This window comes from Schistocerca nitens, chromosome 7 (assembly GCF_023898315.1).
Source record: "Schistocerca nitens isolate TAMUIC-IGC-003100 chromosome 7, iqSchNite1.1, whole genome shotgun sequence".
In the NCBI taxonomy this organism is placed as follows: Eukaryota; Metazoa; Arthropoda; class Insecta; order Orthoptera; family Acrididae; genus Schistocerca; species Schistocerca nitens.
The window spans coordinates 216,722,289-216,734,691 of NC_064620.1; the positions used below are offsets into that span (position 1 = coordinate 216,722,289).

The window sequence follows — 12,403 nt, forward strand, 5'->3', positions numbered from 1 at the left end:
ATCGACCGTCTAGGCATGGTTGAACTACAGACAACACGAGCCGTGTACCTTCTCCCTGGTGGAATGACTGGAACTGATCGGCTGTCGGACCCTCTCCGTGTAATAGGCGCTACTCATGCGTGATTGTTTACATCTTTTGCGGGTTTAGTGACATCTCTGAACAGTCGAAGGGACTGTGTCTGTGGTACAATATCCACAGACAACATCTATCTTCAGGAGTTCTGGGAACCGGGGTGATGCAAAACTTTTTTTGATGTGTGTACAACCTTCTTTGAGAGTGGTCGTCGTTTACGGAGGTGCAGCAGTTGCTTGGGTTTGGGACGCAGCCGCACCCTCCCAGGTCTAACCCAGCCTCGTGCGCTTGCAGCGTAGCCACAGCGGCGGCGACGGCGGCGCCCCCCTGGACGTGCACCTGGTGGGCCACAGCCTGGGGGCGCACATCTCCGCCTTCGCCAGCAACCACCTGCAGGACGCCACGGGCTCCAGGGTCCGCAGGATCACAGGTTAGTGGGCCGTCTCTTGGGCGCGAGTGTCTTCACTGTGTGTCCACGGACCGAAATGTGAATTTTGTCTATGGTGGACGGGTAGTTACTAAGTTAGCAATAGAATAATTTTACCTTTATTATTGTTTTACCCCCTTGCCCAGTATCTCTCTTTATCAAGGCTAGTGGATGAGAATTACTGCGAAATGGTTGGTGATCCTTGGCTTTAATTTTGCAGGTGGATTCTTTGATCAAACAAGGTGTTTTTGAAAATACACTGCACAACAGAATTACAGGATCACCTTTTCGAAACATTGAAGTTGTCTCCCACTGCGATGCATCAGTTTGAAATTTGGCTCAAACATGACCGCAACATGTGTAACACCCCTTAGAAAAATTAAGAATGACAGTGCTGGTAAACCTCTTACGTTATTTGATTTTCAAACAGCTGAGCAAAACTGAACGTACTCAGACATTTCTCTCTTTAATTATTCTGATCAACAGTAAACTGACTAGCGCAACGCAATCTGACTTTCAATAATCCCTACAAAAGAATGGCCCTGACTAACAATAACCTACACCTTTCATGAATCACTTACCTCACAAAAATCTTCGTTACTCGAACTACTGCAATACAGTGTGAGCCAATGCTGCCAGCTAAATAAAAGATTCTAACAACTGAAGGCACTAACTACTGATAGGCATAGTTAGCAAATGAAAGATTTTGATGGAGAACAAAAAATGTATTTACCTTAATAATGTTCAAAAGTCATAATATATGTATCAGTTCATGACATCCAGTCTCACAAATTTCCTTTTTCTGACGGACACATGTCCAGATCGTCCGCTCTCAAAACTCTGCCATCTCTCTCCCCACATCCACCACTGCTGGCAGCTCTCCTCCAACTGCGCAACGCTACGCGCTGTTCACATCCAACTGCCCAACACTACAATAGCAAATATCCCAACAACGCAAATCAGCCACAGATTGGACACAGCACAGTCAGTGATTTTCATACACAGCGCTATGTGGCGTTACCAACATAAAAACCTAAACAGTCTACTTACACGTGTAATGGTGCAAAAGCATTGTACCCGGTGACATAACCCTCGGGCTCAGTGACACTTCTACAAACAGGGTGTCGACACACGCGAAGGAAAGGTCATAGGTCAAAGTTCATGTGACATGTAAAGTGAGCCAAAGATGTCCCATTGGCAGCTGTGGTGTGATCACAGAGGAGTGTACAACAATGAAGCATGCATGAATAGAAGGGAAAAGGATCCCAGAGGCCCCCACTTCGGTAATAACCTCAGTGACACTCCCTCCCTCCCCCTCCCCTTCCCCCACACATCTATAAAGAAATATAAAACTGTACCGTTACAGAAAAAAACTTCCAAAGTAGTGCTAAGCGCTATCAGAAAGGCAACTGGCACTGGAGTTGTATTGAATGTTGCCTACCTGCAGACGTGTAGCAGTATTTCGAAAGTTTTCTCCGTAAAGGTGTGTTTTGAAATTCTCAATAAATGAGAGCGGCTGCCACCGAGGTTACTGCGGAACAGGGGTCTTAGAGGGACCCAATTTTTGCCATTTCATTCACGCACGTACTAATGTCGCAACCCTCTGTTATCACATCATAGGAGGGCAAGAAATAGGAGCACTGAAAAAGCACAAGACCCTTTGTTGCTGTTTCGGATCATGTTCAAATTTCGTCGAATGGTGGTCCTACCTTGTACACCAGAGCAAGGAGGAGTGAGATCGCATTCAGTGGGGCTGCTAATCCACGATGTCTTTAGAGAAGGGTTGAAGCGTCAGGCGATGGGCGATGTCAGCACTATCAACTTGCCAAGAACGTATTCCTGTGGCGTCTCACACTGCAAACTGGTTTTTCGACCGAGAAATGTATGGGAATCAACACAAAAGGATGATTTCATTGACGCCCTTTACGCCACTCGCTGAGGCCTTTTCCTGTCGATTCTGAGCGGCGGTGTGTGGTTTCCTCGGCCACTGCTCTTAAGAAAACTGCTTGATTTCTACTTTGGGCGTCGCGGTTCTGACCTCCATCGCAGAACCGCGATATGAAGGGGCGAAAGTTGGGTAAGAGGTACTGTGACGATTCCCCCCCCCCCCCCTCCCCCCTCGTGTGACACGTCCACGGCGGTATTGGCTAGATTTATGATTAAATTTGGTGCCAATGGAACAGCATTAACCCGCTTTACATGTCATATGAACTTATGGGCTCTGGCCTTTTTTTCGCACCATTACAGATGAAGGTTCATACATCGCGCTGGGAGACAGTTATTTAAATTTGTAGTTCCCTCTTCTTGTCGAAAACGTATTAACCTCATGCTGGCACACGCAGAGCTCATGGTTTTTTTTGTGGTTTTAGGGCGCACAACTACAGTGGTCATTAGCGCCCAGACTAAATTATGAATGCACTGCGAGGCACAATGTTAAAACAGCAACTAAAAAGGACAACACTATATAAGGCACATTAACAGGCAAGGGACTTAAAGAAAACAGCATAATCAAATGTCTTTAGACAGGTTTGTCAAGTGGATAAAACGAAGAACGCGAGCAGCTGCTCCTGGGTCATCCGCTAAAATTTCATCCAGACTACATGGCAGGCCAAGATCAATGCGCAGTGTATTAAAATTTGGACAGGACGTTAAAATGTGGCGCAGCGTCAGCAATTGCCCACATGGGCAGAACGGCGCCGGCGCAGCCGTCAGCAGATGGCGGTGGCTGAACCGGCAGTGTCCAATCCGTAACCGGGCCAAAACGACCTCCTCCCGCCGAGTAGGGCGTGAAGAGGTCGTCCAAGCCGTGGGGAGAGGTTACATGTTATCTTCACTAACAAATCCCTTCACTTCTCTCCATTATTTAACTTCACACGAAGACAGCTTTCTTCAAAATCTATCTTACATTTCATTTCAGTTAACCAGTCAATACCGAGCATTCGATCAATATTAAGAAAGCCAAAATAAAAAAAAAAAATGGTTCAAATGGCTCTGAGCACTATGGGACTTAACATCTATGGTCATCAGTCCCCTAGAACTTAGAACTACTTAAACCTAACTAACCTAAGGACATCACACACATCCATGCCCGAGGCAGGATTCGAACCTGCGACCGTAGCAGTCGCGCGGCTCCGGACTGAGCGCCTAGAACCGCTAGACCACCGCGGCCGGCGCCAAAATCAGTACGGTCTGCCTGTACTCATCTTCCTGGCTTTTGAGCTTTAGTAGTGCCGGACGTTTGAAGCGTTTGCTACGATTGCCTTCAGCACTGGCAATACGTACGCCATCATCAGCAAATGCTGCGAAGGCGAAGCATTTATTAGCTGTTTCAGTTATGAAACTAAATTTTACGAGACAGAACTCATCTTACCCGCTGAATCCACTAAGGCATTCATAATTATTCCGCTTATTTCCACTTCTAAAAAAAACATTAAGATTTCTTTATCATTCCCTTCTTTCTCTCTGTGTAGCTCTTCCTTCACATCTGTGATACGTTCGCATTTAATGGCTTACATTGTAACAAAAAAATGGCTCTGAGCACTATGCGACTCAACTGCTGAGGTCATCAGTCGCCTAGAACTTAGAACTAATTAAACCTAACTAACCTAAGGACAGCACACAACACCCAGCCATCACGAGGCAGAGAAAATCCCTGACCCCGCCGGGAATCGAACCCGGGAACAGGAAGCGAGAACGCTACCGCATGACCACGAGATGCGGGCACATTGTAACACCTGACACGTTTTCCATAACATCAGTGTAGCAGCGGGCCGTTGCCGAAACTTTATTTAGTTTACCGTCACTCTCGCGGATTACGATCGCGGCAACTAGCGAGTTTCGGCGATAGATTCGGCGCCCTGTCTCCTGCATACGCCGACCGATTAGATTAATGATTTGGATTAAATCCGTTCTATGGGTCATATTCGTCCCTTAGTTGCCTGCTGTCGTCTCATCGACGTAATCTACTTGGTCGTCCATAATCCTGAAATTCTCCTCGTGGTGGGCAAGTATAGCGATTTTGGTGATCGTCTTTATTTCTCTCTCGTTGTTCTCATTCTGCTACCAGGGCTTCAGTACGAACGACCACTAAACACACTTCTTCCGTATTCAAATACGGGCTGAGTCCTAACTCTTTACATACGAGTGGTAACTTCTGTGTTAAAACTGATACTAATTCTTTCTTTTTAACCGGTTCGCTGAGATATGCATTGTCAAATCAGTTTTCTGTGTATACTCTCGCATAGTACCGTGATGGCTTGCCATGTCGGGTGTATAAGAATTTTTTATTTTATGTCACACCGTTTTTCTCGAAAAAATTTTTTATTTATGAACGCTGTTTCCATTTCTTTGTACATGAAACAATTGTCGGATCGCTAATACCCCAGATATGTGCATCCTTTCATGTGGATGAAGCACGTATCTTTTTTAGTTTGTTCGGTTTAATGTTTCGGAAATGGATGTTTGAACTGCTTTATGAAAGCTAGGGGTAGATACCATGTTTGGGAACATATTCTTTGAAATTTAGGGCATTCATCCAAATGTCTACAATTACTTGGGCACGTCAACTAAGTTCTGACCGATTATCGTAACGCTGCATTAATCGCTTCCCGTACAAAGTCTTTACTCACTTCCTTCGGTCCTTCCTTGCATTCCAAGACTTTCCTGCGTAGTTTCGTGTACATTGCTGCCCAACTTACTGCACTGCGTCTGAAGCCCGCCCACTAATTTCATAATCGTCTCTTTGTTGCTGCGGCAAGCACTTCTTGCGCGCGCAATTTCGCCATTGTGGACACGAATTTTAACATGAGCCTCGTTAAAGAACATTTTCATTTATTCACAGTGTTCGTTAGTCTGTCTTAAAATCTTACATTTCAGTTTTGACCCCCTCACGTTTGATATGAAAGTCATTTCAGAGTTAATCATTCTTTTGATTAAATGTGTTACTGTGCTCCGTTCACAGACTAACAATTATATTTCATAATTTATTACAACCCCCCTGCATTTCCCTTTTAATTTCCTGTCGAGTGTCTTAGATTTCTTGACGAGAGTTTTTAATTTCTTTACGAGAGTCTTTAACTTCTAGCATAATCAGTAGCATTAAATGATTGCTTAGAATGTTCGTTACTGTTTTCTGACTAACTGCTGGGGTCGAACTGTGCGTTGTTGAATCTAAATTGCAAGTGCTGCTACCTTCAGTTCCACAATTCGCGGTATTAACAAACTCGGAATTCTGTTCTGTATTAATTCAAATGTTCAAGTGTCCTTCACTAAATATATCGCTACGTTTTTGTTCTTTATTAACCACTGCAACGGTTTTCACCATAGTCACCATTCGTTACAACTTAGATCCACAGTATATGTAATTTAAAAGCTTGTTCGTGAATAAAAAATTATTAACATAATCCACACTTTCCCTCCTTTCCTATTCACTCCTAAACAACGCTCCATCCAGTTCTCTATGAAGCACCACTATTGCAAATAGCTTTCATACTGAAACTTTCTGGCAGATTAAAACTGTGTGCCGGACCGAGACTCAAACTCGGGACCTTTGCCTTTCGCGGACGAGTGCTCTACCATCATTTTTTTATCTCATTTTGTTCGTTATTGTTCGTTCTAATTTTTTCGGGGCGTATGTCCCATGACGCTTGTTCAGCTTCTTCGTTCATCCATTAACTCAGTTTTTTACTACAGAGGGCAGCTAACCCTCTGACCGAACACACTGAGCTACCGTGCCGGCTTAGCAATCCAAGCGTGATTCACGACCCATCCTCATAGCTTTACTTCCGCCAGTACCTCGTCTCCTACCTTAGACACTTCGCAGGAGAGTTTCTGTGAAGTCTGGAAGGTAGGAGAGGAGGTACTGGCGGAAGTAAAGCTTTGAGGACGGGTAGTGAGTCGTGCTTGGGTAGCTCAGATGGTAGAGCACTTTCCCACCAAAGGCAAAGGTCCCTAGTTAGAGTCTCGGTCCGGCACACAGTTTTAACCTGCCAGGAAGTTTCACATCGGCGCACACTCCGCTGCAGAGTGAAAACCTCATTCTGGAGCTTTTATACTCACCGTTTTGTTAGGTTGACTTCTCGGACTCATCCGAAGATTGCGTTGATTTTAGGGTACTGGAGCAGGTGTCGGCATGTCGAAACTTCGTTGCGTCCTAAATATCTGTTTACTACTATTGTGGCCTATACAGGATTTTTATGAATTAGTTATACAAAGGTAACCTTTAACTGTGAAAAGGGTAAACAACTTATAGAAATGTTTGATACGCCACTGAATGCAGTATATCTTCAGGTTTTATGTTCCATGTGGCTACCTTTTGTAACAAAAATGGTTCAAATGGCTCTGAGCACTATGGGACTCAACTTCTGAGGTCATCAGTCCTCTAGAACTTAGAACTACTTAAACCTATCTAACCTAAGGACATCACACACATCCATGCCCGAGGCAGGATTCGAACCTACGACCGTAGCGGTCCTGCGGTTCCAGACTGTAGCGCCTAGAACCGCACGGCCACTCCGGTCGGCCTTTGTAACATGATAAATGTCCCATCTGTAATCAGTTCCGTGCCAGATTCTATGAAGCAAGTCTTGATGTATGATGACAACTTCTTGTGTAATCCGTTTTCGCTGCTCGTCGGCGTTTTCCGGAAGCTAAGGAACAAACACTATCTTTAAGGTACCACCATACACTGAAGTCCACTGTGCTTAAATAAGATGAACAGGGCCGCCAGGATACTGATCCACAACGTCCAGTTCAGCTCGGCACATTCCTTCGCATATACGCGACAACTTAACGATGATAATGTGTTGGCGTGCCATGTTGCAAGTAAATACATGCTGTGCCCATATCCTTTTGCAACTGAGGCGTTAGATAATGCTCAAGCAGGTCCAGGTGCAATATGCCAGTTACAGTTGACTCGAAAAAAAAGAAATGATCGTAAATTTCATTACAGCTTACAGCGCAAGGAAAATTTACCTTAGGTGTGTCCCGTACATGTTCGATTATATGATGTAGTTTGTGCTCACCGCATATCCGAACACTATGCCCATTCACTTTACCGAAGGCATGGAAGGTTGCTTCTTCACTGAACACAGTTTTATTAAGAAAATCATCTTCGCGCTGAATTTTGTTAAACATTTGTACACAAAACTCAGCTTGTTTCTCTTTGTCACTTTCTCTTAAAGTTTGCAACAGTTGCAGTTTGTAGGGTTTGAATTAGTGACGTTCATGATACATATTAGACTGTAACACTAGGCATATTCAATTCTAAGCTGGCAGGTCTCGTTGATTTGCGCGGGCTCTGATTGAAAGACTGCCGAACTTGTTCAATTGCTGCGTCAGAGACATCTGGCCGACTCTGACCTGGCATCCTAAGTGATACACAGTCAGTTTTGGTGAAACGGTTGTGCCAAATAATAACAGTCTCTCTTGAAGTGGTCCTGAATTGTCTGTGAACTTTAGCAGCAGATCTGGATTCATGAAACCATCAACAACACTGCGCACGCTCTGCATTGTTACATGCTGAAGAGCCAAAGAAACTGGTACACCTGCCTAATAACGCGTAGGGCCCCCTCGAGCACGCCGAAGTGCCTTGACACGACGTGGCATGGACTCGACTAATGTCTGAAGTAGTGCTGGAGGGAACTGACACCATGAATCCTGCAGGGCTGTCCATAAATCCGCAAGAGTACGAGAGGGTGGTGATCTCTTCTGAACAGCACGTTGCAAGGCATCCCAGATATGCTCAATAATGTTCATGTCTGGGGAGTTTGGTGGCCAGCAGAAGTGTTTAAACTCAGAATAGAATGCACAACGGATGTGAATGGATGCAGGTGATCAGATAGGATGCTAACGTACGTGTCACCTGTCATATCAGGGCTCCCATATCATTCCAACTGCGCACGCTCCACACTATTACAGAGCCTCGACCAACTTGAACAGCCCCTGCTGACATGCAGGGCCCATGGATTGATGGATTGTCTCCATATCTGTACACCTCCATCCGCTCGATACAATTTGAAACGAGACTCGTCCGACCAGGCAACATGTTGGTCCTCAACAGTTCAATGTCGGTGTTGACGGGCCCAGACGAGGCGTAAAGCTTTGTGTCGTGCAGTCATCAAGGGTGCACGAGTGAGCCTTCAGCTCCGAAAGCCCGTATCGATGATGTTTAGTTGAATGGTTCGCACGCTGACACATGTTGATGGCCCAGCAATGAAATCTACAGCAATTTACCGAAGGGTTGCACTTCTGTCACGTTGAACGATTGTCTTCAATTGTCGTTAGTCCCGTTCTTGCAGAATCTTTGTCCGGCCGCAGCGATGTCGGAAATTTGATATTTTACCGGCTACCTGACATTCACAGTACACTCGTGAAATGGTCGACTGGGAAAATCCTCACTTTCTGCGCTACCTCGGAGATGCTGTGTCCTATCGCTCGTGCACCGTTTGTAACACCACGTTCAAACTCACTTAAATCTTGATAACCTATCATTGTAGCAGCAGTAACCGATCTGCCAACTGCCCCAGACACTTGTCTTGTATAGGCGTTTCCGACCCCGGCACCTTATTCTACCCTTTTACATATCTCTGCATCTGAATCCACATTCCTATACCAGTTTCCTTGGCGCTTCAGTGTAAGACTCCATGTAATCTGTTTGAATAACTCTTTCGCGCTTGCCAGGTATCGGGAACATCGGGAACTAACAGCGTTAGGTGAGAATAAAACTTGAAGATATACTGCATTCAGTGATGTTGTAACCTCCCCACAACTATTTATAATCATTAATATAAATAAATATCGTCATTCAGTGTAACCTCCCCACAAAATATATTTAAATAATATGAATATGATTCTAATTTAGTGTAACCTCAAAACAAAATTCTTTTACAGTGTAACCTCCCCACAAAATTCATTTACATTTAATCTCCCCACAAAATTCGTTCCCATTTATAACCTCCCTACAAAATTCTTTTCACATTAACCTCCACACAAAATTCTTTCTGATTTAATCTAAGCTCAAAATTCATTCACATTTAGCGTAACCTCAAAACAGAAAATATTAACATAAATAATATTCACGTTTAGTGTAAGCTCAAAACAGAAAAGTTCCTAAACCTCTCAACAATAAAATTATAATTATGTTATTCACATTCAGTGTAACGTCCCAATAAAAAATGAATTCAGTAACCTGGTAATAAAACAATGTAACTAACCTCTCAATTAAATTGTCGCTCACTTATGACTTTTCAATAATTCACTGTGAATTTAACCTGGTAAATTTTGGACGACGGCAGTGCTGCGTCATGGCCCTGAAAGATCATTCTGAATAAAAAAGGAAAAATTCTTACCTCAATGAAGTCGCCGGATATATCTGCTCTTACAATAAATTTTTCCGGCACAGCTCTGTGCAATGCAGGCCGACCTATCTGTCATTTATGAAAAGAAGCAACTGATTTTTCTATTGCAATAACCGGGATGATCATGGATGGGAGAAATTAGTAAATTCTTTAAATTGAAATGAATGGTTGTTAAGTCACTTTTTATGAGAAAGATTATTATTACGAGATTTTTAAAACATTTACATGGGACTTGAGATAACATTACTACATATGCACGAGGCTGCTTTTTACCTTATACATTAATACTCAGGCTCCAACATCGCTGCACCGCGACCGGGCCACCCAACACGATACACCAGACCAGACCAGAGCAGACTCCAGACTAGCAACAACTTACTGCTACAGCTACACAGTTCCTACTGCAGTCAACACTGCTCTCTGGTCAGAGATTTTGCATATCGCAGGCAGCGCATGAGCATTACATCGAAATTACATCTGTTGAGACCTCTTACATAACCCTCCACTGGGGGGGGGGGGGGGGGGGGGGGCAAAATTTGGCAGCGATGGTGAGTCAATTGGACTTGCCATGAGCAACAAATTTTTCTAAAATCTACTTAATTAACTAAGTTTACAGTCACAGAGTATATACATATATATATATATATATATATAAGTGCAGAACATGAAATGAAATAGAGTGCACATGCACTGAGTACAGAACATATCAAGCAATGACAAAATGTATACGCAATGAGTACAAAACACATTAACAAATGACATAAAGTGCACACGCACTGTATATATTTTTACCATTTTACAAGAACTAGGTTACGCAATGAGTACAAAACATATTAATAAATGACATAAAGTGCACACGCACTGTATATATTTTTTACATTTTTTTACCACTTTACAAGAACTAGGATACGCAATGAGTACAAAACATGTTAATAAATGACACAAAGTGCATTTTATAAGAACTAGGAAAGGAAAGGGAAGGATTGCATCATGGTTGTAGCACAGTAGGTTGCACGTAGCTGCACTGAAAGTCCATATCTTTCTACAGAAGCACAACACCAAGTGAGACAATCTGAAGTTCTCTTCCCTGAAGTATTATCATTTTGGTACTATATTACGTACACCAAACAGTGGGACCATGATAACATCTCCATTGTTCAAGGTGGTGGACAGCATGATGTGTCAACACCACACTCCTGCAGAATTGATACTTTTTCACCAACGTAGAATTAGTGCAAAAACCAAATATAGTGCTCCATGATCATGAGGATAGACAGGACAAACGGATATTGCAGTACTTTCTGGTAATTAGGTCAGAAGGTGAAGGGCATTATGTCTTATGCTAGTCATCATAGAGAATTACACTAGTCTATCAACCGATTTGAGTAATTGTTGGCACTCATTGCCTAGTTACTAAACATTTCTGTAGTATGTATGAAGTATTACAGAACATTATTCATAAGTCATCTGATTACACTTAATATTGGCACTCATTGGCCAGTTACAAACCATATTTATGCGTTGTTCAGAAGTCATCATTCAAAGCAAGAGTTAATTAATGGCATAGCATTAACATAATTCATCTAGTTATAGTAATCATTGGCACTCATTGGCCAGTTACAAACCATTTTTATGCATTATTCAGAAGTGATCATTCAAACAAGAGTTAATTAATGGCATACCATTTACATAATTCATCTAGTTATGGTAATCATTGGCACTCATTGGCCAGTTGCAAACCATTTTTATGCATTATTCAGAAGTCATTCAAAACAGGAGTTAATGAGTGTAGCATTAAGCTACTGGTATTCATATATGATACCATGTAAGTGATATAAGACAAATTTAAAAACATAAAAAAAAACAGTGGCATTCAATGGCCAGTTACAAAGTATTCATATACTTTTATAAAACATTATTCGGTATTATTCAGAAGTCATCATTAAAAATGAGAGTTAATTATTGGCATAGCATTTATAGAGTATAACAAAAATATTATTTACAGAAATTATTGGCATAGCATTTATGCATAATTACAAAACATCATTCAGTATTACTCAGAACTCATCATTCAAATGACATAGGACACATCCAAAATGCAACACACTGCAACTATTACTCAAGGTCTGCGGTCCAATAATACACTCCTGGAAATGGAAAAAAGAACACATTGACACCGGTGTGTCAGACCCACCATACTTGCTCCGGACACTGCGAGAGGGCTGTACAAGCAATGATCACACGCACGGCACAGCGGACACACCAGGAACCGCGGTGTTGGCCGTCGAATGGCGCTAGCTGCGCAGCATTTGTGCACCGCCGCCGTCAGTGTCAGCCAGTTTGCCGTGGCATACGGAGCTCCATCGCAGTCTTTAACACTGGTAGCATGCCGCGACAGCGTGGACGTGAACCGTATGTGCAGTTGACGGACTTTAAGCGAGGGCGTATAGTGGGCATGCGGGAGGCCGGGTGGACGTACCGCCGAATTGCTCAACACGTGGGGCGTGAGGTCTCCACAGTACATCGATGTTGTCGCCAGTGGTCGGC

At 43.2% G+C, this 12,403-nt stretch overlaps 1 protein-coding gene across 1 annotated transcript in view; it reads left to right on the forward strand.

Annotated features, from left to right (window-relative positions):
- The window catches only part of LOC126194871 (pancreatic triacylglycerol lipase-like), a 247,020-nt gene that overhangs the window by 155,326 nt on the left and 79,291 nt on the right, over positions 1-12,403 (forward strand). Inside the window, exon 5 of the mRNA XM_049933215.1 lies at positions 368-503. Coding sequence (XP_049789172.1) covers positions 368-503 — 136 coding nt within the window. The remainder of the gene's footprint in view (positions 1-367; positions 504-12,403) is intronic.